We start from the raw sequence: 27,408 nt of genomic DNA, 5'->3' as shown, positions 1-27,408 counted from the left end.
TTTAAAATGAAATTCTTCACATAATGAGTACCCATTTCATTCTAACATTGTATAAATACGACTGTAAATTGTTTCATGTTTGTTTTTTATATTTGAGATGTCGGGATTTCTATTTTGTTCTTCACAAACCAATTTTAGGATATATTGGAGGAAACAGATACAAAAATAAATCATTGACAATATCATTGTATAACTATGAACATCATTATGACACTCCTATATTGTTTTCCGAAAATGAATAAATACAGAAAGGGAAGGAGACATTGTAGTTACTTGATATATGCAATGTGCACTGAGAAGTATGTATGCAAGTACTTGTAGAATATGTTATAACCAAAGCAACCAAAGTCATGTGAAGAAGTTGAAAGTTTTAGAAATTATTTAAGTTATGGTTATTAAGATTCCAAACACTAATTTTGCTTCTTCACACATTGCAAGCTCTATAATATATGCGTATTACAAAGAGGAAAAACAGAGCATATAACAGGGCAACCAAGGTACATGAACAATGGGAATGAGAGATGTGAAATTCGAATTGCACTGTTAAAACTGCATCTCTTTGATTTGCCACTATATAATAGTCATTAAGACAATGGTATTAATAGCCAATTTCAGATGGAAAAGTGCAGTCATTAATCTGCTACCTTGTCTTCTATTGTGGCGAGGATATATTAATTCTATATCATCAGGTATGATAGTGAAAGATAGCCTTACCAGTGTTGGCTTTGCTTCTTACAAGTTCAAGGGCACAGTTTGGAATGCAACTGGCAACTGTGAATGCCAGTAGGTTGATTCTCTGCTTCAGCCGGCTGATGAGTGGTTGAGGATGCTAGTGGGGTGATTCTTTGCCCGCTTGACTGCAATTCACTTGAATCGAGTCTTATCTGTAATTATTTACAATGGAAACACTTTGTCCTTCTCAGTGACTGGATCAAGATCATAATGGCTATTGCTCAGTCTTTCAACATTTTCTCGTAATAAAATTCATGGGTCAACTTAGAGAAATCGACTTAGTAAATGAGGGTGACAGGGTAGTTCAAGATACAAGACAACTAGAAAGTGAACCGCTGCATCATTTGGTTTTGAGAAACCCTAAACAACTGTGCAATAAAAAAAATAGCTGAGAATAAACCTAAAACACGTTCTACAAATCCTAAACAATGTACTAACCAGAAAGTATTACGAGAAAGTTAATAAATTTGAAAATGCTACTATAAGGCTTACATTTTGTATTCCCTGCAAAGATCGATGAAGCTTTCTAAATGAAATACGATTCCAATAAGCAGTTTAAATAGCAAAATAAAACTCTGATTATGAGGCAAACAGATTATGCATGCAATGGCGAGGAGTGGCATCTAGAAAAATGGAACTGCCCGCAAAATAAGAGATATAATGCTGCTTCTGGGAAACGAGATTATGCATGGCAGACAACAAAGCAAACAATAAAGCTTAACAAGGAGGAGTGACATCGAGAAAAGTGGAACTTTCCCAAAAATAACATAGATTATCCCAAAAACCCTGTATAACAATGAAAACGGTGTGATACAAAACAAGCTAAAAATCAATACGAAGAAGCTTAAGGTGAGATTAAATACTCATATCTTCGATGAAGTGTGCTTCCAAAAAACCCGGCTATAAGAGCCAAAAGAATATTAGCTAATCATTTACAAGTAAAATAATTTTTGTAAATTATAAAATTCAAAAACATGCATCTATATTATATATAAAATTTAAAAAAATTAAAAAAAAGAAAATATTTTGTTTTCATTGATCTAAATAATTTTATTTAATAACCATTTAAACATGACAAATGAATTTTCATTACAATAATATTACCAAACGACAAATAATAAGATGACTGTCCTATAGACTACTTTTAACCTTTGAACTTTCCCAGTCTATTTCCTTCTTAATAATCATATCATACTTTATACCTTTTCAACGTTCTCCGCCGCGCAGATCCAGAAAATCTTGCTTGCTACACCATTCTGGAAGACCTCTTGCAATGTCATTAATTCACGTCCTTTTAAATTAAAACACAGCAATGACCGCCATTTCCCGTCGATTCTGTCACAACCTGCGCCATTATTCTTCTTCTCAAAAATACTCGTGGATTACCCCCAAATTCATCGAACCCGAAGACACTACTCCACTCATAAAACCCCGCTGGTCTAAACCCTCACCTGCAGTCAAGAAACGGAAAATCTCCCCTTACAAACCTCCGTCGTCACTTGACAGAACCGGCCAGAAACCCTACAGTCCGGATCTCCATTTTGATTTTCAGTTCAGCTATACTGAAACGCCGAGGGCTAAACCTATTGGATTCAGAGAGGCCAGATTTTCACCATTTGGCCCGGGTAAAATCGACAGAGAATGGACTGGTTGGTGTGCTCCCCATGCCAGTTCTGAGGTTACGTCAATCGAGGGAGATGACGACAACCAAGATTCTTCTCTCAATGTTTACAAGTACGGTGGTAGATTTAGGGAGGAGATTTTGGGGGAGCCTCTCAGTAAGCAGGAAATTCAAGCGCTAATTGATCAGTGCCGGCAGCAGAATACCAAGCGACAGGTTAATTTGGGTAAGCCTTCATTTTATAAGAATTTAGATTCCCGTCGTTGATAGTTTCGGGGAATATAGTAAATTGGCCGAAGATATTTTTAATTTTTGTTTTTTAAGTTCCGCATTTTTTCCACTTTTTTAATTCACTCAGAGACTTTTGTACCTGGCGTTGTCCATTGGGCTATGCTACATTCAGTTGGATGGGGTATTTTTCTTAAATTCAACATTTTGTCATGGATTTTAGCCTGGACCTCTGTTATGAAAGATCCAATGGATTTTAGCCTGGACCTTTGTTATGAAAGACCCAATTCTCTTATTGCGTCAATTGGATTGTGCTTTTGATTGGTAAATCTATGACATTATTGGGCCTGGGTGAATAGAAAATTAGACTACAGAAATAAAACATCTGAAAATATAACAGAGAGACTGAATTACTGATTTATTCATCAAACAATATTACATATTTATAGCTGTTGAAAGATCTTCCTAGAAAACAGCGAATTTTTTTGACAACACACTAGATATAATTGACAGCAAACTATAAACTAAGTAAGAGATATTGACAGCTAACTGGAGCTGTTTTACAGACCAAGGACAACAAATTGAACATGTGTGCACATCTACATGTTTATTTTGGAGCATTAATTCCAAGAGCGATTTGAATGGCGACCTTCTTCCCTGGGAGTGTAGCACGCACTCTTTTCTGCTTGTTTCATTCGGGCCTTTGTGGCAGCATTATCCCTGGGAGCAATATTGGTGCAAGAAACCACCATCAAAACTCGAAGAGGTTGAGCGATGATGAGGTGCTATCCTCATATGATAGCCTAAGTATTCCCAGGACAGCTAGAACCTATTTCTAGCCCTAACATTGTTTTTGTGGATGCCTAATAAGACTCTCGCCTTAAATAAGGGCAGTCGGGAAGGTTCACAGGTGTGAGACTTAATGCGACCTATGAAACAACCTTCGAGATTTTAGAAGTTGTCTCTTCGAATTTTAGAGGGGATGGAAAGGGGAAAGGATAAATAACATCCAAACCAATAGACTTTGAAGAAATGAAGTGAAATTTTAATGTATGCAAAGCTTATCCGGCATTTTAAGTGCTCTCTGAGTGGCGTGCTACAAGGGTTACCTATTTCGCAGATTAGGCACTATACGTTACAGACCCTTCGGTGCTGGGAAGAGAACAAAATGTGCAAAGTGACTCAGACATAGGACATAACTTTCAAAGCTTCCCGTGGGAGGTACCCACAAAGGCTAGACAAAACTGATAACCTAGCTATCTTGGAATGAACCCTTTTCACATATCCTGTGTGAAAAATATAATCCATATTCTATTTTAATGAAAATGGAAGATTAGATACACATGATCCATACTTCATAAATAGAGGAACTAGAAAAAGCACCAATTAAGAAAAACAATCATACATTCATAAATGGCCCAAAGTATTATTCATAATAACATCAAAGGTGACAAAGGCACAGTCTGTCATTTACAAATAACATTAAGGTTCCAATGCAGATCATTATTCAAACAGGAAAATAAAAAGGGGGAATTTTTTCTTTTGCCCTTGAAACTACTACATTCATGGAAGCTTGGAATTCATTCCTTGGAAATCTAGAAAAGAGGATCTCATGATAGCATCAAAATGCTTTGAAATCGAGAGTTTGCTTTTTACAAATCACCCTCCGGCTTTTATAACCATTTCCCAAAAAGATATCATTGCTTGGTGACAAAGCCCCGTAGAGACGAGGCCATAGTGGTGCTGTTAACTACCTTTGTGTTGGAGAGCTTTGAGTTGTGGATCCTTTTTTGATCACCGGCATGGAAAATATCTGTGCTTTTGGTTATGATTGAAGAGATAATTGCTTGCCATTATCCTCATGATTTCTTGTTTTCAAAATGCCGAAAGTTTCTTGATTCATGCATGCACACCTTCTCTTTGGTTTGTTGTCATCATTCAATCTTCATGGTTGCCATAACCTAATGGTCGAGAATCATTGTCCACTTGTGGTGGAGATGTTATCGGCACACGTGTTTAGCAATCGGAGACCTTGGCAGTCCTTTCGGATCCCTTGGTGAAGCCTCTCCGCGGTGGAGACACGTGGAGAGCCTACGGGGCTTCTTTGAAAGAGTTCTATGAGATGATTTTAATTCCCTGTGGTTTTGATGCATGGCAGACAACGAAGCTTTCTTGAAAGAAGCGCAATTGGTCTTCGTGTGGGAGCGGGACCTGCCATGTGTTGTAACTGATGAAAGAAAACTGCCACTATCTTCACATTTTAATTCAGGAAACTGACTACTGTAGAAAAGTCTACAGTTTTCATCCATACAAAAATGGTTGTGTAAAGATTCCTAGCCATGGGAAAAAGTAAATGTTAGTTGGTAATTCTAATTTAGAGTTTTCAGTTTGGGTGTGGCTATCCATTGCTTCTACATTGATTACATGGCTGATGTTTGCACAGTGTTGTCATATTTGCAGCTGTTGCATTATGTTCATGGTAGTGTTTAATGTTCACAATCATAGACGGTAGTAGGTTGCATTTGAGAAAATTTCATTGCATGAATGTTATTGGAAGGGCACCATTATGGAGGGCAATCATTCTAGCCATCCTAGCGATGATTTGGATGAGACTCTGAATGAATTATGGTGATTTATTTCCAGCTCAAGGGTATAGTCATGAAGCTGAGCTAGATATTTGGGATCCTTCACCAAATAAGAATGATTGGGCCAATCAATTTGCCAACATAGTAGATGGTTACATGGAATGTAACAACTTTTATGTCATAGGAGAGTACGATATACTATTAGGTATGCCAAAAATACATCATATGGGAGCTCACCATGGTGATGGGATTCAAGAAAGAAGAGATGACATTGCAGGACAAGAGGAGACCCCATAAGGCCATAACTACCAGCACTACATTGATAAAAGATCACTTGGTTACAATCACAATTTTTTTGAAAGGCATATGTCATTCAGGAGCTTAGTAATGAAGCTAAGTACTTGGTACAGTCATAGAGACCTTCAAAATCTGGTTGCTCCACTAAAGTTTCTGAAGCCTCCTCTAGATCATGTTCAAGAATAAAAAATAACTTTAATACAAAATTTTGAAGCACTAGATACAATCTTGAGTGATGTGTTGCCTTAGTTTTTAATGCCCCATTTCAAAAACCTTCATCTCGTCCTTTTGGATAGTTAAGTTGATAATAGTTTTTGTGAAAGTCTTTTTCCATAAGCGTGTTAGGTTTTGTACCCATACTCAAAACTTTGTTGGAAAATAAACTAGTTTTCAAAACCTCTTAAAATTGTTGTTGTGTAGCTAGGTCGGATCCCTTCTAGGGCCGACCTAGTGCACAAAATGCCAAGTGGCCTGTCGGCCTTGGCATTTGGATATCTTAGTTGTATGAGTCTAATTTGGGGCAGGCCCTATTTGGGCAAAATAGTTGTGTGTAACTTGTGATTAAGTTAAATGTAACTTGCAACTAAGGGAGACTCATATGTAACTTGTAATATATAGGTTTGACCCCTTCCTTGGCGCCAAAAATATATGGCCGACTTGAGGTCTATTAGGAGGTGTTGATTCATATATATGCAAGGTCATGATTGCATCAATAGACATGAATTCAATAACATGAAGGACATGTAGTGTGCTCGGGGGTGACGATAAGAGTTTATCGTCTATGGTTGGGAAGGCAACAGATTTGATGTTTGCTTGTGGTTAACGAGCACTACCATAAAATTCAACAAAAACTCCGACAAAGCTAATGGCTTTCAAAATGTTAAGTCTCATGCAATTGTTTGGTTTCGAACCATAATTCCTGACCTCATCGACATCTGAGCTTGTTGTGAAAACTATTAAAAAACCCGACACATGATTCACAACTATTGAATGAGAAAGTTAAGAAGTGGCATTTTAAGTCAGTTTTGAAATGATTGGCGAAGCCCGACACGTGACTCGTAACCACTCAAATATAGAAGGTTTCAGTGCAAGGCAAAATGATAAAGGTGGTTTAAAAGGCATCCATTTCATATTTGTCGTAACTTTGGGATGGTTTTAAAACCATAAGTAGCATTTGAAACAGTTGTGGGCACCACTCAAAGGGCCAATATGATTTTCCAAACACAAGGAAAAGATAAAATGGTTCGATACATTGGCATTTGAAAGTGGTTTCAAAACCACTATTGATCCCCAACGTGGTTATGAAGACCGCTACAAAGCCCGACACACAACTTCTATATTTTTGAAAAAGACAAAGTGAAAGCGGTAGCAACACTCCTCACAAGTTTTGATACAAGCTTCGGAGCCTGATAGAAGTTTTAAAACCTCCCATTTTCTCAACGCCACCAAATCAAATGAGATAGTGAATGTTTCCTCTTATGTTTTCGAGTTTGATTCAAGTTCGAAAACCATTGGCGGCACCTATGCATTATTTCAAACCATGTAATAAGTGATATCGGCTTTTGTAACCTGGTTTCAAAACCATTAGGGGACTCCGAAACACTTATGGAATCAATGCCCCAACCTGACATTCATCTTTACACTTGGCTATGGTCCTCTAGCAAAGCCAAAAAGTGACAGTGCAATATAATTTGAGATGGAAAAGTGAAGTTAGGAATGGGATAAAGAGAACAACAATCAATGACAAGGAAGTTGGGGCAAAATCTTATGCCAATGCAATTGACCGGCATGAAGACAGAGGCAGTTGCAGGACATTGAACATAGTCTTTGATTTTGTCATCCTATGAATGATTATATGTTAGAAAATGGATATCGAATATGCTCTATATATTGCATTAAGAAAGTACAAAGAGTTTCATAGACATTGGCATCCGGTATTGATGGGCATTTACTTGCAAATGGTGATTTGGATGGAGTAATTCATATTTGGGATGCTCTAATTTGCTTTTCTTGCACACAAGAATGTGTCATGCATGTGACAACTCTATTGTAATCAAGATTTCCAAAGGCTATCCTTTATTGAAAGAATGGGATTTGGCAATTTGCTCACTGGTGATTGCGTTTGGTTTTGAAAGAGGTTGTAACTCAAACATCACAAATAGAGGACGAGATGATTAGGCAAAAGAGAACATTTAATGCATTTTGTTGTGAATAAAAACAAGGAATTTAACAGAGATGATTGATGAATTTAACATTAGAAGAAGCATTGTAGTGTCGGAGAGAGCCGTGGATTTGGAGGATTATAAAAAGTCCTTCTCGTAAGCTAATTCTAAATCACCTCTCATTTTATGTCAGACAGGTCAGTCAGATAAAAAGATTGGGTAAATGAGGCAACGCCTTGTTTTCCACCTTTGTCCTGTTAGAAGAAGTGTATGCATTAAACATGGCATCTTTGTCTGACATAAATAATGAGAAAATAAAATCTTGACTAAAATATATTAATGTATTTTCATGAACTAGAATATTAAGTGCATTGGATATAAAAAGTTTTAATAATGTTTTGTAAAGGAAAAAGGAACAATTACTTTTTGAGAGGCAGCTATAAAAGTTGAACTGAAAAGCCTCAGTTGAATAGGTAATTAATGGACTATGGAAGGGTCTTGATTTCTGATCCCCCTTATGCTATGACATATGAGCGAGACTCGATCAGAAGGAGGCATTTTTAATTCAATTCTAAAGGGAGAGATAGCAGTGTACTTTTCTTTTTAGTCATGATCTTTCGTACAGGAAAGTGGAGCCTTGTCAAGTAAATAAAGGAGATTTTTTGAATCTTTGTGTTCATTTGTGTTTCCTTTTGATTGTCATTTTACTTTGTGATTTGCAATCACTCCTTGATGTTTTCACTTGTTATATCAGATTGTGAGTGTGTTTGTTATATGATCTGTGAGTTTTAAATTGTTCATATCATCTAAAAGGAATTGCTGCTTATTTTCTTGGTTATCCTTTGTGGGTGCTGAGTGGATGATCTTTGTGTCATTTATCTCCATTTCCCTTTAATTCTAAATTCACAATCACATCTGTGTCATGGCTATGTGTAGGTGTTAGTTTGGCCTTTCTTGCTTTCTGGTTAAAAGCATACCCTAGAAAATTGTATTAGATCTTACAAGGGAGCTGCCCCTCTCAAACACAAAGGAAGATCACCAATGCAATGGTGATCTCTCCAACAGTTTGTTAGCAGTTTGTCTTCACATTTGGGCGAAAGAGGGTCAATTTTGTTATTATTTTGAAAAGACAGAACTGTTAACTGACATGATGGTAAGGGACTTGTAACGAGATATGGTCCAACTTGTAGCAGTATTTACATGGCAACACATGGCCCACATTTTATCAAAAGGTTTGTGGAAGTATCATTAGATATCAGTCAAAGCTTGGGTGCATTGCCTCTTGCATCTTTGCCTAACAATCATGCAAACAGGTTGAATGGTGCATGTGCATCAAGGAGGCACAAAGAGCTAGATACACATTCAAGTTTTACAGTGAGAGAACAAAGGAGGATATTGAAAACTCACAGGCACTCTCAAGGGTGTAATCAAGCTCTGCTAGCTATAACTTTCCTTTGAATTTCAACAATGTGCAGCAAGTAGCTGCAGAAGATGATGAGGTTTTTGGGTTAAGCATCATGGAGTAGTGCTCACTGCTCAGGATCGATAAGGCCCTTTGGCGTGAAATGGATAGTGCTCCCAAAGTCGTCTTTGCTTGAGGACAAGCAAAATCTAAGCAGGGAGGACTGTCATGCACTTGTTGCTTTGAAGGAAAGCTATTTTACTATTATTTAAAAATTAAAATATTATAATAATATATTAAATATGAAATATTAAATTTAATAATAATATTAATTATTTTAATAATAATAATTGTATCTAGGGCGACTTGATCATATATTAAACAGTAATAATAATTGAAAGTGGCGCCAATTATTTCTTTGGGCTTTTGGCCGATTTGTTCACCTTAATTAGGTATAAAAGAAGAATCCGTATTCTTTGAAAGGCATGGAGAATTTGATGAGAATATGGGAGAAATCCTAAATGAGTGTTCTGGGATGAAAACCTTAGTAGCTCAACAAGGGTGGGATGCAAACCATAGCCTTTTCTTGTCATTTTCCATTCAAAATTGCATTTCAGACCATTCTTGCAGCGAATGACCTAGGACAACACTTTTTTGCAATCGGTTGCCATTTTCAAAGGAGTAAATTAGGACTTATCAGGCTGCAGACCATGCACCATACACATTTGGGGATCACTAGTGTTGTTGATCCTGAGTCGAGGTGCTGGGCAAAGATACACACAGGTGTTGAATCAAATCTGCAGAGACTGCATTTTTCCAAGATTGCTGACATCTTTACTTCTGGTTTTACCAAAGGATTCAGGCTGTAGCAATTAGATCACACCAGCTGTTCGTATATTTCCTATACACCCTAGGTTGTAGTCACTCCATGGGAAGAATTAGAACCCGCAACCTTTGCTGAAAGCTGATTGTTACATAAATAACAATCAAGCAACTCTACAGGGAGGACACCAGCAAGAAAGGAACCTCCATAGTTGTAGATCACTTCATTTGGCAACCTTTCCTAGTTGATAACCTTCCTTCAATACCCGAACTGCAGCTGTTCCTCATCTGGGTGGAGGCACACTGGTTTTAGGGAGAGTTTGCCAATCGTTGTAGACCTCAAAGGCCTTATCTCATGGCTGCTACTAATCTGCTCTTGATACAGCATTTTACCCTCATATTCAGGGATTTGTGAGTTAAATCTGTCTCTGTAGCCATGAAACCTGTGTTCAACTTCTTCTAATTAGCATTATTCTTATTGTTTATTGAAGGAATTATCTATATGATGAGATATATATTCCCAGATCAGCATATTGTATTTGTTTTAGTTGAAGTTAAATAGACTGGGTGTTACTTTGTTGAGTTAATGTTATTGTTTTGAAGATCTAACTCAAAATAACAGATCTGAGATTGGTTAATATTTGGTAAACCCTAGGGGTCATTTCAGTCATGCATGGATTCTACCATGATGTGACTCATGTTCTATGATATAGCACATTTGATGTTGTTTAGATATTCGTTATAAGTTGAAGCATGTGTGGAAGCATAATTGTTTCAACCAAAGTTGAACTTCTTGAACTCAGCAAAAACTTGCCAAGCCCATAATACTCGATTCAGCAAAAAATAGGCAAAGAGCTGGCATCTAAAATAATTGCTTAAACTTCATTAGAAACACAGTTTCTTTCAGTGTTCCATGGGGATGCGTCTCCCCCCCAAAATCCCGCGTCCCCTATTGGGGGACGTTTCTGAGACTTGGGGACTTGGGGAAAACTTTCTCCCATAGCACAACTGCTTCTGCCACTTCTATCAGGATGTTGCTAGGTCGCTTGCTATATGTCTCATGCCATTACATACTGATTGCGACCTTTAACTTTGTGAAAACTAGTTGGCTTTTCATGTGGCACTCATAGAGATGTTGTATTGCGGATTTTGCCTTGAAGATTTCAATTCACCTCTATTTTTTATTTTAACACCGCTCCCTAGCCCCCTCCATTGCTTCACTGCCATCCCCAAATTTAGGCCCTTGGTCCCCCAATCCCCAAAACCTATCCTCATGTCCCCCCTTTCCCTTGTCAGGAAACTCCATGGAATGATGGTTTCTTTGCAAAATTCAATGAGAAGATGCATCAAGTGAGTCCATAAATGAGTACAAAAGTGTTTTTTGTTGCATTTGATTGATTTGAATGCAAACTGGGTACAAAATGGCATCCTCATGTGGGGAATGGTGATGGTTGATTCTCTGAAACAAAATGAAATTAGTAAATTGTTTTTGCAAAACTAAAAGTAAATATTACATTAAAACATTTTACATCTTCCTCTTCCCTACTCTAGTGAAAACTAGGGGAGAGGTAGAACTAGAGGGTTTAGTCCTAGGAATCTGGTGCAGCTCTTCTGTTTCGCTTGGCATGATAGGCTATGGCTTGACCTCCATCTTGGATGTAAATGCTGGTGGCAATGACTCCTTGTCAACCTCATCAATGTCATCCAATCCCAAATCTCCTATGGCACCCTCCTCCTCCAATGCCTACCTCTCCAAATCATAAGTCTCATCCTCAGTAAACAATGGAGGCTGCTCATCTCACCTTGTCTAATCATTGCAAGGATATATCTCATCTAAATCAATTGGATCACCTGATATTTCCTCTACCTTTCTTGTGCGCAATTGAAGATTTTATTGCACAAAGACAAGGTCATTAAGGCGTTTTCGAGCTAATTTGGTCCGCTTCTTTGTATGGATGGCTTTAAACACGCTTTAATTGCGCTTATTGTTGGATGTACTACAAGGTTGGCAGAAGATGAGGAGGGCAAACTTTTGGAGATTTGGGGTATTTCCACCTCTATTTGTCCACCAAGACTCTATGAAATAAAATATTGAGGAGTTAGAAAGCAAAGTCAAAACATATTTTATCAAATTATCAGTAGATGTAAACTTGTGAATTTGAAATTCATAATTTGTAAGATGCATGTGAAGGACTCCAAATTTTATGCTTGGTGTTTGAGTAGTTCGTCCTTGCTTAGCTTGCTTTGAAGAAAAGTGCATACCCTTTGCTTCCCTATAACTTTGCAATTCATTGACAATGAGGTCTCACACCTCAACCGGGGGTGCCATCCTCTAAATGCATGTAGTGACGACCTCCATAACCTCTTCGTGAGGACCTGAGAAGGTATTTGAGTAGAAAAAACTAGGGTTGAAGAAGCACCTGTTACATGGATGGGTTGGTGAAGTTGAATGTTCTACCTCCTATCAATAATCTCCTTGAGGTGGTCCCCCTTGTAATAATTTTTGATAGACTCCTTGGTCCTATTTGTGGCCTCATAAAGATACTCCGTTGGGGTTTGATCCCCATCTACCAAGTGAACAACTCTAGCCAAGGGCTCTGACACCTACAATTTAAAAATATAGAAAGATTAAATTTACAAATTTTTAATGAAATATGTAAATTAAAAAAAATTATTTATTCAATTTGAATTTAAATTCAAAGTTTTGAAGTTAACTTCATAATCTCTTTAGCTCTTTTTGCAAAAAGGTTGTCGAAGACTGTGCATGCAACCCTCGCTCCTTCAGGCTTCTTCAAATAGGATGAGTCTAGCCTTGCTTGACTCATAAACACTTGTTTCAAACCTGTCAATGAACCAAGAATGCTTTGCAACATTAAGAAAATAGTTGCAAACCTTTTGAAACCTGATCTTACCAACTCTTTCCCTTGGGTGTGATCTCTCATCAAATGAAGAACCCAAGGGTGACTGTAGATAAATTTTGTGATGCTCCTTGTATCATGTACAATCATTGTCACCCAATCAAGTTTGCCTATGTCCTTCAAAAGAAGGTCAAGGATATTTGTTGCACAAGGTGATTAAAAAGTGTCGTGTTTCTCTTGGAGGATTCCCTTAGCCGCCACATATTTTGCTGCATTATCAGTTATTATTTGCACCACATTTTCTATTCCCACCTCCATGACAACTTCATCCAATAGTAGAGACAAGGTTTTTGCATTTTTGACTTTGTTGGAGGCATCCACTAATTTCAAAAAAACCACCTCATTTTTTGGAAACTACGAAAAAATTAATGGTGGTGTGGTTTTTCCCATCTGTTTGCCCATCAGAAGAATAGTGCATCCATTGTTATGTCCCCACCAATGGCACTAGACCAATCAGTAAACAAATGTTAAGTACAAGCTTGAAATTGTCTTACAATATGTAAGACTTCACAGTTTCCCCTTGATCGTTAATTACGGTGCTAGCAATGATGATAATAAAGGTTTATGTTATGACAGCGAGTTTACTAAGAGGAAATGCAGAGGGTGTTTGTTTAGAATAAACAACACTCAATAGACTCTCGCTGATGTCATTTGATTCAAGGGAAAAGAAAAGTCAATATTCGAAGATGAATTAACTAGCAAAGATTATTCATATAGAAGCAGTGATCAGCAATGATCAGTTTTCAAAGCAATGTATTAAGACCGGTTCTTATGATGCTGGCCGATTCAGAATTCAATTCATATTAATATAACTAGCCAAGATAACTAAGTACGATGTGCTAAGGGAAGCGAAGTATATTCTATCAAAGAAACATATCCTTAAGAAGATGCGATTTGATTATAGCTAGTAATGATTTTCTAAGAGGTGAGATTTAGAGAAGATTCGCAAGTGAAGGAATACAATTAACAAATAAGACGTGTCTCCAGTTAAGTGTCTATTCAAAAGGATATGATCCTTAGATGTAAAGATATATAGAGATTGGAACATGGGATGGAATATATAGGTATGGTTCATGAAGAGCATAAAAGGGCACAGCCCGAAGGAAAGAAAGACGAGAAGAGAATTATATATATTGGAACAGATATAGCATGCGTTAGATCAGATAAGGAGTGATATAATAAGTATGGTGTGGAAGAGGAAGATCTAACGTACATACACAAGCCAATGTGTATATAAATTATAAAGAGAATAAATCATTCAAAGACAGATTTACAAAGGGGATACATATGATGGGGAACCACCGATCAGAACACATCAGAATAGTATTAAGCTACGGCTGTTGCATCCTTGACCTTGATGGTATGTGTGGGGATATACTTTTACTATATGAAATCCGATAATGTTTCCATGCAGAGGTTAATATTAATGAAAATATTAACAGAGTGCAATATATTTAATAAGGATATCAAGATAGTGGGAGACCAGATCTGACGCAGATCTGACATGCGTCAGATCTGTCTGCCAATACCAGCCCCTAAACACATTACTTATTAGGATTGTTTTAAGTGGTAATAGTATTGGTAATAATATAAAAAGATACTAGTAAATCCATAAATAATTGGTAATACTATTTAATTCATTTATATCTATATAAAATATAGCAAGTTCTCCATTTTTGTTTCATAACAAATTAGGTCACACTAATTCTTTTTTTTTGAATGATCAAAGTAAATTACTGAGTAAGGGAACTATTCGTTCATTACCTAATGAGAATAAAAAAGATGAATCTTCTACTATTCTTTCTCCTTCGGATTTTTTGCAAATCGTTTTGTTTCATGATTTAAAATGCTTGAATACAGTAAAAAAGTTGGATGCAAATAAAAAAAGAATATATATATACTCAAATCAGAATAAGAGTAATATAATGATTGTACAATATAAATATAGATATTGATAATAATAGATATTAATATAATAGTTATGGTTACATAATACTTTTAGAAATTACTCTATAATATCACGCAATAATTCATACAAATAACAATTAATAAATGCGTAAAGGATTTATATGAATCAGAATAAGATTGATTATTTAATATGGTAAGTTAGCAAGTACTTGATAGACTAAAGAAATATCGAATATCACAGATTTGACTCATGTAAGATAGACTTGACTGTTAATCAAGTTAGTATAAGTCATTAGTATTTTGAAAATAGATTAATTATGGTTAAATTAGACCAAACCCGAGTAGGGGTATTAGTTGCATTCACGAGCAACCTACAAGTGAAATTAAGTACACAATTTTTAATTTTTAAACAAAAAATAGCCTAAATTCAACACACATTACTATAAATTAAAGAGCATAAATTAGTCTAAAATTCAACATAAATTACTATAAGCACAAATTATCAAAAAACTTAAATTAACTAACCTTCCACTCACCTTGTAGGCTTTTCTTGCAATTGTCAACTTAGTAACCAAATTCTGTCAATAAGGATTACTCGCCACATTAAAAGGGATTTTGTTGAAGTATCAAAAATTAACACATGCTATGTCTGCATGCTTATGCACCTCCCTTTTCCACGTAGTTGCTTCTAATGATGGTTGTGCTCCAAGTGTATTTTTGGGCACAAAAAAGCTATGTGGCATGCGTGTAGACACTATTGCTGGCATTCTACTAGAAGTGGATAAAATGGTGGTGGTGGTGGATTTGTTTCGGATAGGGGAACCACAGAGAGAGCCCACTATGCCCTAAAATGCATCTTCATCTGATTCAAGGTTGACTGGAGCACCTTGAGAAGCAACTATGGATGCTGCATGGCTGCCTTTGCCCTCTCCCTTTCCAATTTTTTCTCTTCTGCAGCTGCAAGTAGGGCATTCATTTATATTTTTATTTCTTTAGTGGTCCTAGGACAACCCCTAGCATCATGATGGGTAATGCCTGCAAGATGGTAATTGAGGCAGTTTATGTGTCCACAATATGCTTTTTTGCATTTAATGCAAAACATTGACCCAGGTTTTGGTCCTTGATAGCCATAATTTCAAGTTGGGTTTCTAGCTCGTGTAGGACAAGTGCCTACAAATGATGGTGGCGGCACTGATGGGGCGGAGGTTGAGGCTAAACCAGATACATAAGCTTCTCTATTTGCATTAGAAATTAACCTACAATTACAAAGTGAAAGCACAACTTGTTAATTTTTAAATAAAAAAATTATAAATCAACCTAAATTGGTTTAAATAAAAAAAAATTTAATCCACTCTAAAGATTCTAAACATTTTCTTCAAAATAAAAGGATTCAATTAAAAACGATTAGCTGGGTATGTAAAAACAGTGAAAATAGTAAAAAAATCAGTAAACTAAACATTTTCTTTAAAAAAAAAAGAGTCAATAAAAAAAAAAGTTGGGTATGGAAAAACAGTGAAAGTAGTAAAAAAATCAGTAAAAACAAGGGTGATGAATCTTGTTTTGTGAAATTTAAATCTATTTGGACTACTTAATTTTAGCATTGATGATTTTTTTTTTGAACCTAGATGTAGCAAAAATGAAGTAAAATGTTTTAAGAAAACAAAGATCATGAAAAACATAAAACCTACCTATTGGATGATTCCAATTTGCCTTCAAAATTCACCAAAAATCTCTTCTAACCTTCTCTTCTTGATGAAAAATTGTTGGGAGGGTTTACTTGCCTTGGACAGCAAAAGGGAGGACCAAAAATGAAAATGAAATGCTGTTTTTGGTGGCCGCAGCCTTTCTTTTTTCTGAGTGGACGAGTTTTTGGCAGGGACTCGGTGAGTTTGGGCCAAAAACTTGATGAGTTTTTTTGCCAAAACTCGGCGAGTCAAAATGGTGAGTTTTTGTTGTATTAACTCACCGCCTTGGCAAGTAGTCCATTTATGATTTCAACTACTAGATTGGTTCTTTGTATCTTATGATTTTCCAACGCAATATGTACATCTGTATTATGAGATTTCATATCATAGACATAGCTTAGATTAACTAGTTATGATAGACAACCATACATTTCCCTCAAATGTGTGTGAGGTATAGAAGTCATTGTCACTTTTTTTTGGTTCCAATTCTAGTATCTCTCTTATGGGTCTTTCTTTAGTTATCAACTCTTATTTGCTGTTAATATTGCATCTACACATATAACACATCTAGATTCTCACAGACTAGAGTGTTTTGCCTTGGTTATCTTCCTGCATCTAGATCAATTGTATTAGAGCAGTTCAACTTGGTAGTGTGTGCCCCATTGAATGAAGTCAGGGTATTGAAGACTGACATCAAACCATGAGACACTTTAGACTATCTTTCATGCCATTTTTAGGAAGTTCAGTTGGCAAAAGAACACAAATCCCCAGATGCAATCGGAGTGATGCATAATGGAATTTCAGTGGTATTTTAGCAATAGAAGATATTCTTGTTTAATCAAATTGCTAAAATCCTTTATTAGATGGAAATGTTAGACCAATCCTCAATTAAACTATTAGGAGTTGGTGTTCCCCTAATATCCTAAATGAATTTATACTTGTTAAGGGTGAACCAATGTTAATGTAGTAGATAAATGTATGGAACAATCATATATTTATTTTTCTGTGATTGAATTCTGTAATGAAGAAAATATTATGACCATAGTTGAAAAAACTTGGAGTTGGCAACTACTCAGCTGATGCAAATTTTTTGAAAGCTTGGGACTTGGCAAAAACTCATGAAAAATTTGGCAATAACTTGACAATTGAACATTTAAAAATATTCCTCAAAAACACACATATCACTGAATTTGTAGAGCAGATTTCCATCATATAAAATTAAAATTACAGTTCATCCTAATTGTCTTGTGGTGCATGATGGTGGTCTTTTATTCAACTGATGAATTGTTTAAGAAGTTCAGTCTTTTAGATTTTTTAATTACAAGCAATATTGTTTTTGACCTAATGTGGTAAATAATTCTTGCGGTGTTTCAGCCGGCTGTAGTAATTTGCACAATAATTAATATACCGTCTTTTACCTCTATCAAGATTGAAGGTAGGTTATTTGACATGCTGTATAATTCTACTAGAATCACAAAGAAATTAGTCTCTTGAAAGTTAAGATCGTGTAACTGTCAAATTTCCTCCCAAGTATGTCCATCTTGACCATTTTATGAAACAAATCAGTAACATAATTGCTAATGTATCTGTGTTGAAACCATTCCAAAAGATGGCTTGCTGCAAAGAGGGCAATTGGAAAGAAGTTGTTTTAAGCCAAAGAATCATATAATTCTTAAGTACCATAAGGCCTGTGACCATACATTAAATCAAAATTGAAGATAGTTCGACAAGTCTTAGCTAGAAGCAAAGTTCTTACACTTGATTTCTAGAATTGATGCATTCAAGACTTTTGTTTCTCAAGGTGGATAGTTGATCTAGGTGAATTTTTGAGATACAATTCTAGTGATATTGCTTGATCCATTCTATTGATTACAATAAGGCTAACTTTTATTTGGGTCGTGATAATCACAAATAGTGTCTTGTGGTTTGTAGTATCTTGAAGATCATTAATTCATCTTTATTAGATATCAAACATGTTTTGAATGGCACAAGACAATATGGTCAGATAGGACATGGCGCTATCCTAGCGTGCACCGAAACTTATCAGGTATTTATCATTGGATTTGTTTGGGAGTCAAACCTTTGTATCCCGAATTGTTAGGGCTGACTCCCAACATAATATAATATTGTTTTATTTTTACAGCTTTACTAATATTTGTTTATTTATAAATCAAATTTATATAAGGTGAATTTAATCACAATTTTTTTTGAATTTTTTCTCCTTGCTGAACTCCATTTGAATTTTATCGTTGTTGAACATAAGTACACCTTGAAACCACTCCTGATTGCACACACACCAGAAATTTCCCGAACTCCCTAAACTCTTAGAAATTTTGATGAATATCAGACTTTATCACACAGGGTGGACCTACTTATGACTTCTTGGATCAAATATTAATGGTGGGTAAAGGTGGGAAGTGCATGGAGGTGAAAATTAGCTTTCATGGCTTTGTAACATTATGTTTTATCAAATGCGCTGGGCAGAGGAGAAGAGATACACTTGAAATTTGATAAAATGAAAATCATTTTTTTTGGGCTGAATGTTGTGTTGCAGCAGCTGTGGTTTGGAGATGAAACCCTTAAGGTGTAGGAGTCAGGCTTCTTCAGGAGGGAAACCCTTGTAGCAAATTATCATTCAGACTGACATCTGGAATAGTAGTTGTGTTTAGTTCTGCATGTGGGCATGTTGAGTAAGCTGTATTGTTTGATGCATAGTTGAAAAACTCGGACTCGCCACGGACTCGGCAAACCAAAAATTTGGACTCGGACTTGACTCGTGAAAGACTCGGGAAGGACTGGCAAAAAAAAAACCGTAGTTTTACAAAAAAACATAAAAAAATTAATGCATTTAGAGAACATAAGAGCCATAATTGAAACATTACACATGTCACATATTCATAGTTTCAAACTTTCAACTCTAAAATGTATAATACCAAGATTTCTTCAATGCTAATTATGCTTTTATATGGAGCCTAATCAGACTCAGAGGTTAAATTTTCCCTACTTCTATCGACACAATTTCCCCCTATATTTTTCGACGGGGGTTTGGGGGCAGCGCCCCCAAGTTGGGGTCAAGGGGCATCGCCGAAGGATCCTGAAATTTGACTAAGTCTGGAAAATTGAAGAATCCTCCAAAAACTAGATTTTGCATTATAACTCCTGGCGGTCCGAAACCACTCTCAAACATCCTGACAATATATATGGAATATAACTTAGAGTATTTCTTATACTTAAATGTTATATTCCATATATGAATCCTGACGGAGAGACCAAATTTTTTCACATGTTTTGGCCTCTTTTTTTGGTCTACCCGAATTTTTATAAAGGCGTCGGGTGTTATTTTTCTTTTATTTTTCACTCCCTCAGTTATGCCAAATGAAGGCAATTTTTTTTTTTTAAAACTCAATTTTAAAGCTTGCATGACTTTTTTTCTGGGTCGCGCGAGTCCATGCAAAAGACTCGCGCGAGTCCTTGCAAAAGACTCGCGAGTCTTTCAGATGGACTCGCCAGGACTCGCCTCGCGAGTCCTTGGCGAGTCGACTCGTGGCTCCCATGGACTCGCGAGTCCGTGGCGAGTCCACGAGTTTTAAAACTATGGTTTGATGAATATCCATATACTGTTTCGAAGAAATATATAAAAAAAGATGTATTATTTGCTGTAGTATTGCTCGGTTTGTACTTTGCTATTTTGTATGCTTTTAGTCTGGGCCTTTACATGCTGATAAGAATAAAAAGTCATAAATGCAAATAAAGTATTTTTAATGCCAGCAAGATCAGACATAGTGTCTTTGTCTTTAATTGCCTCTATAAATTCCCTCTGATTCTTGTGTCTAATAAGCTTGAATAGGTGTTTAGAGCCTCTAAATCCCTCTTTAAGTCAGGTAGCACTGGACTTGATTTTCGTTAGTGAACTAAAATGTATGCCTTTTAATTTCTATTTTTGTTTTGAAATAACATGTTACGTGCTTTTTTGATAAAATTTGCCTATGCATTCCAATTTAAACATTCTTTCAATATGTTTAAGGTTTAAATCCATCTCTTTTTAGCCAAGAGGCTTTATCTCTAAAACCAAATTCTCTCCTGATGGGTCTTGACTCCTTTTTCTTTAATGTTTGATGGAAACCCAAAGAGTACTCTGTGTACTGCCAGAGCAGGTGGTCAGCTGGTTCATTTGATTTTCACATCTGAAAGGGTTGAAATTGACTGGGAGCCATGGCATTCGAAAGGTGGACTTCAATTTGTTATGAGAGAGAGAGAGAGAGAGAGAGAGAGAGAGAGAGAGAGCCATGGCATTTGAAAGGGTGGTCAGCTGGTTCATTTGATTTTCACATCTGAAAGGGTTGAAATTGACTGGGAGCCATGGCATTCGAAAGGTGGACTTCAATTTGTTATGAGAGAGAGAGAGAGAGAGAGAGAGAGAGAGAGAGAGAGAGAGAGAGCCATGGCATTTGAAAGGAGGACTACAATTTGTTGGAGAGAGAGAGAGACATGGCATTTGAAAGGACTGTAATTTGTTGGAGAGAGAGAGAGAGAGAGAGAGAGAGAGAGAGAGCCATGGCATTTGAAAGGACTGCAATTTATTGGAAGCAATATGGGGTGGTTGGAGTAGAAATAGTCTGAATGCCAATTTTTTTCTATCTTAATCCACTGTTTTGAGAGACTAATACCATAACTATTTTTAATTTGCATGCGAATTTTTTAGTTATTTTAATCTGATGTTTCAAAGTCTTTTTGGAGGGACTATTATCATACCTATATTTGATATACATGTTAATTTAAATGGGGAGTTTTATATTAATCTAAAGGGGGACTTCTATATTGATTGTTTTTCTATGTTGAATTGAAATGGGGGCTTCAATTTATTGGAAGCAAAATAGGCTTTTTGGAACGCAGGTCCTACTCCATTCCAAATTTTGTTTCTAAAGCATTCATCATTCAACATGTCGGAACGTAAAATAGGCTTGTTGGAATGCAGGTCATACTCCATTCCAAGTTTTGTTTCTAAAGCATTCATCATTCAACATGGAGAGAGAGAGAGAGAGAGAGCAGAGCTATTCTTGATCTGCATGCGATTTTTTTCCTATGTTAGTCTAATGTATTCAAGTCTTTTGGAGGGACTGTTACCATACCTATCTTTGATATCCTTGGGAATTTTTTTCTATATTATTTAATGTTTTTAAATCTTTCTAAAAAGAGATTCCTTATCGTTAGTATTTTCCTATTTTTCCAGGTAGGGATGGATTGACTCATAACATGATAAATGATATACATAACAATTGGAGATATGCACCGGCTGTCAGAATCAAGTGTTTGGGTGTGCCAACTGTTGACATGAAAAAAGTTTGCTTTCAACTTGAGGTGCAAATATCTTCTTTCAGATTGCCTTTTGGTATTCAAATATTGGTTGCAACAGTCTTTTAATGATCTTCATGTGTCTTTTCTTTTACATGTAGAATGTTTTAAGCATTTATTTCTTTTAAAAATTTAAATGCGAATTTATTCTGCAAGCACCACCTAGTAATTTTCAGCATTTGCATGCGTTTCATGGGAGTTTTAACAGTCAATATCAATCTAAGTGATGATAATAAGATTAAATTTTAAATGTGTTGATCTATATTTAGTGTTATTCCATTACATGGTTCATCAAAATGAATCATATTCATCCTTAATGTTTATTGATTGCATAAGTTGCTATTCCATATGTGAGAATATGGAAAAACTGTTCACATATATGCAGTCTAGAGTTGTTAAGATTAATTAACGATGAAAACAAGCATGTATCCACTGGCAAAGAGCTAAAGAAGTAACTCAAAAGAAAGATAATGGCAGTATGACCTGGAAAACAAATGGGGAAAAACCCTTTAAGAGTGAAGGGCTTCCTCTTCACGCCATTATTTCATTTACTGCTACAATGGTTAACTGCCTTCAAATAGGCTTTCATGAACTTGTCTTGCACAAGATAACAGTGTTCAAATACCATACAAGCTATCAAATGCTCTCACACTTCCCAAAATCTTGCACAACTCCACAAGGCTCATATGCCTAGCCACAAAAGCAACATAAGCCTTTACAATCAACTTTCTTTCAAAACACTAACAATGGGATGACTGATTACAATGATCTCTCATGGAGGTTTTAACAGGAAATGGCACAAGAAGAGTTGAAGAAGAAACCCAAGTATCATTGTAACTGAAAATAATTTTTTTGACACATCTTAGATCCTCCTGAGCCAGTAAACATTGCTTCTGCTCTTTTTCTGATGTGCTTGGCCATGATCAGACTGTTCTGGATGCCTATTCTGAGAGACAGGGTTGACTTCATTCAAATTAGTTAAACTTGCTTGATTCAGGTCAAACCTGTCCCCAATATCTGATTTCTTGTCTGATCTAGTTACTTCTAATTGTCAGGTCCTTCAGTGCATGTCTTCCTCTGTTTTTTCTCCAACACTTGTTTTCTGAATCCTAGTTTAGGTCCCCCCTTTTCTGCAAGAAAGAGCCAGCAGGTGCTTAGCATATGGGATTAGCTTCAATCAGAAAAATTGACTAAATTAGCTGGTTATTCTAACTTACTGATCCAATTTCGGATCATTTGTTGGTATTACTTTCGATTTGATTGCTTGAGTGTTTCTTTGATGTCATGGTAGGTGACTGTTATACCGAAAATCACAATTACAAAGCATACCCAAAACTCACCTCTCTTTAATTTTTGCTATGAAATGAAGAAACAAATTTGTAGGCCAAATTAAGTAGTAACCGGATGTAGTTTGGACTGCTGCATGTTCCTCTTTCTTTCAATGCAGTGTCCTGGATCAGTTCATACATGAATCAGTGCTTGTATTATGTATACATGATTTGCCACACACTTACTTGGATTATGAGTGAAATGGTAATTGCATAATAATTGCAGAAAAACGACGCAGTTTCTGAAAAAGCCCTCGGACCTACGAACAGCCACAGCTAACCCATGATTCTCAATAAAAAAACCAATGTGATTTTTCAAAAACCCTTCGCGATTTTCAGCTACTCCAGACCTATTATTATTTTTTTGTTTTTGTTTTCTCCTTCGAAAAAAAAGTCAGGTAACAAGATCCACAAACTTTTGTTTTAAAAAAAAATCGAAGGAATTTGTGAATTTTTTTAGGAATAGACCACAAATTTTTATTATAAAAAAAAATCTGTCAAAAAATCCTTACCAGCTCTGATACCTTGAAATGGTAATTGCATTATAATTATTGAAGTTGGAAGAATACTTATAGGCAATTACAGGATGATGTTTCTAAAAGAAACAATCGTGAACAAATGACTAAAATAGGAACAAACTAAACATTACCTAATGACCATTAATAGTACAATAATTACTATAATCATGAGCATATAGTTTTTCTTAAAGTTTCATCTATTTTTTTTCTTAAATGTATAGAATTGGGAGACTTATGTACTATGATAAAAATTGTGGCTCAAAACTGTTTTTGGATGGCAACAACTGATTTACATGGATGTTGGTATCTCAATCCTTAATTTGCTGATTGCTAAATGCTGAATAAGCATTTATTTATACTGGGAGTCTTCTTTGTCTTAGCTGCCACAACTAGGAAGATCCTTTCCCCCAAAGTTATCCAGGGACCGAATCTGATCCTCTTAACATTGGGATTATTCAGGAATTTTTACCTTGGTGGATGGTGTGATCCTCACCAATCAGGTTACAACCCCTTTGACACAGTAGCCCAACTTGAGTATCTAAAGTATTTATAATCCACTTGAAGTAGATAACAACATGAAAGCAAGTTTTAATTTCCATGAAAATAAACTGGAAATTGAATTTCATTAGCTATTTGTTTGTGTCGGATCTTTGTCAATATTCAGCTGGGCATAAACCTCTGGAAATTTAAATATTGAAAATATTTGCATTCCTTGGCCAATTCTGTAGTGAAGTTACCAATGCCATTATGTGGTTTGCCATTTGTGTAGTAAGAAAGAAATCCTTCAACACCACCTCTCAATGTTATGCAGATTATTGTGATATAATGATGCCAATGCATCTAAATTTACTTAGGAATGTGCAACTCTTTATTGTACTTCATCCAGGAGAATTGTTATGTTAACCATACAGCCTATAGTGCCCCCAGCATGGATAAAGAAAGAAAGAAATAAAGAATTATAGGAACAGGAGAATTGAAGGGCTAGTGCAATAAAAAGCTAGATGGCATGGTGCCTCTACTTGAGTATACAAGCAACATAAAATCAATATGAACTTGAAGTAGATAATAATGTCAATGCAAGCTATAATTGCCACAGAAAGAAAGTGATCTTTAAATTATGAACCATTTGTTTGTGAAACATCATTGTTAACTTTCTGCTGGGTATAAATTTATAATTAACAATTGTCTGATTATTGCCATGGATTCAGTTTTAATAGCAAAATACCCAATTAAAAAGGCCCTAGATTCTCATAGTAACTAAGTGTTGGTGTTGGAAATAAGCCACACCCGGACCGACGATGGACTGGTCCAAGAGGGGCCAGTAGCTCAGTGGTAGAGCACTCCAGCAGCATATGGAAGGTCCTAGGTTCGAGTCCTAGCTGGTCCATGTCTCAACATGGTATCAGAGCCAGGTCCAGGCTAGGAGCCCCAAGCACACGAGAGGTGTGGCTTAAGGGGGGGTGTTGGTGTTGGAAATAAGCCACACCCGGACCGACGATTGACTGGTCCAAGAGGGGCCAGTAGCTCAGTGGTAGAGCACTCCAGCAGCATATGGAAGGTCCTAGGTTCGAGTCCTAGCTGGTCCATGTCTCAACACTAAGCAAACACAAAACACAAAAACAATGCAAATAATACTTGAAGGGGTAAACCCAGGATGATTGAAGTACAAGTACACATAATCATGCAAGTGAAAGATATTGAAAGGTAATTGACTTTTGAGGTTTGAGAATAAATAGTGATGCTTCTAGTTGTATATTTTCAACAAATTCACAGCAGGTACGAGAGAACGTTGAAGAGTCGATTCCAAACAAAATTCATTTTTATGCAGGTGTGCTTGTAATTTGGATTACTGCAGTTCTGTTGACATTTTTTGGATTAGAGAATATAAACATGTAATGTCCAGGCCAAATTGCTAAAAGTAAATCTGATTTTTAACCTTATACAAATTTTTATTATTTGAAACAATGATACTGGATTCTACCATTTAAATCAGATCCTAAATAAATCGGATTCAGTTCACTCTTTACACGTTATCATTATAACCCAGGATGATTGAAGTACAAGTACACATAATCATGCAAGTGAAAGATATTGAAAGGTAATTGACTTTTGAGGTTTGAGAATAAATAGTGATGCTTCTAGTTGTATATTTTCAACAAATTCACAGCAGGTACGAGAGAACGTTGAAGAGTCGATTCCAAACAAAATTCATTTTTATGCAGGTGTGCTTGTAATTTGGATTACTGCAGTTCTGTTGACATTTTTTGGATTAGAGAATATAAACATGTAATGTCCAGGCCAAATTGCTAAAAGTAAATCTGATTTTTAACCTTATACAAATTTTTATTATTTGAAACAATGATACTGGATTCTACCATTTAAATCAGATCCTAAATAAATCGGATTCAGTTCACTCTTTACACGTTATCATTATAACCCAGGATGATTGAAGTACAAGTACACATAATCATGCAAGTGAAAGATATTGAAAGGTAATTGACTTTTGAGGTTTGAGAATAAATAGTGATGCTTCTAGTTGTATATTTTCAACAAATTCACAGCAGGTACGAGAGAACGTTGAAGAGTCGATTCCAAACAAAATTCATTTTTATGCAGGTGTGCTTGTAATTTGGATTACTGCAGTTCTGTTGACATTTTTTGGATTAGAGAATATAAACATGTAATGTCCAGGCCAAATTGCTAAAAGTAAATCTGATTTTTAACCTTATACAAATTTTTATTATTTGAAACAATGATACTGGATTCTACCATTTAAATCAGATCCTAAATAAATCGGATTCAGTTCACTCTTTACACGTTATCATTATCATTGCATTCTAATCAGCAAACAACAATTAATAGATATACTCATGATCTTTCTCTTATTACAAATAAAGATTGAATCAGATTCAAATAGTTTGTAACTTTGGCGATTGCAACAACATTAAGCTTTCTTGTACATACTGTTGTGACGTATTCACACATCACCCCATTGCAAATGGGTACCCCTACATTTTTTGCTTTCTGGGGTTTGCTTTCTAGGTTTTTAGGGTTTTGTCTATTAGCCTTTGCATGCTGAGTGTTGCCAGAGGGATCACTGAGATAGAAGGCTCTGTTTTAGCTAAAGGTGAGTCAGTGGATGCTCCGGGTTAGGGTCATCTTTGAAAGTCTTCCTTAGGACAAAGTTTTGCTCTTGTTGCTAATTGTGTCTTGTTTGAGTTTGAGGAGGTCAATGAAGCTTGGTGAGTGAATATCATCTTTGAAGGTCTGAGTTAGGTCAAATTGGTGAGGGATAAAGTCTGGAATATCATCCTAATCTTCAAATGTCCTGAAATTTGTCTAGGTTTGGAACGCCATCCTGATCCTGAAATTTGACTAAGTCTGGAAAATTGAAGAATCCTCCAAAAACTAGATTTTGCATTATAACTCCTGGAGGTCCGAAACCACTCTCAAACACCCTGACAGTATATATAGAATATAACTTAAAAGTATAAGAAAGAAGAAAGAGCAAAATGTTATACTTAAATGTTATATTCCATATAACTTATACTCAAATGTTATATTCCATATATGAATCCTGACGGAGAGACCAAAATGTCAAATTTTGCTCCTGACCCTTCCAAAGGGTCCAAAGAGAATTTTAATTTCGCTCCTGACCCTTCCAAAGGGTCTAGAACGAAATTCTCCATAAGACATTCTACTTTGACCCAAACTTAGAACTAACTCATTCCCAGGCATTATTGAGGGCAAAACACTTGTTTGGATGAAGAAATGTGAGAAATGAAGTCAAGATTTGAGCCTCAATATGAATTTCGCTCCTGACCCTTCCAAAGGGTCCAGAGCAAAATTC

General features: G+C 36.0%; 1 protein-coding gene across 2 annotated transcripts in view; it reads left to right on the top strand.

Annotated features, from left to right (window-relative positions):
• Positions 1-1,911: 1,911 nt before the first annotated feature.
• LOC131032495 (CRS2-associated factor 1, mitochondrial) overlaps positions 1,912-27,408 on the top strand; it is a 37,720-nt gene continuing 12,223 nt past the window's right edge. For both annotated transcript variants that reach the window (XM_057963503.2, XM_057963504.2), the window contains exons 1-2: positions 1,912-2,579; positions 21,591-21,718. In XM_057963503.2, the coding sequence (XP_057819486.2) occupies positions 2,045-2,579; positions 21,591-21,718 (663 nt within the window). In that variant the 5' untranslated portion in view covers positions 1,912-2,044. The remainder of the gene's footprint in view (positions 2,580-21,590; positions 21,719-27,408) is intronic.

The sequence above is a fragment of the Cryptomeria japonica genome, chromosome 11 (assembly GCF_030272615.1).
Source record: "Cryptomeria japonica chromosome 11, Sugi_1.0, whole genome shotgun sequence".
Lineage (NCBI taxonomy): Eukaryota > Viridiplantae > Streptophyta > Pinopsida > Cupressales > Cupressaceae > Cryptomeria > Cryptomeria japonica.
The sequence above is the reverse complement of the archived record's forward strand: the minus strand, read 5'-3'. Positions and strand labels throughout refer to the sequence as shown.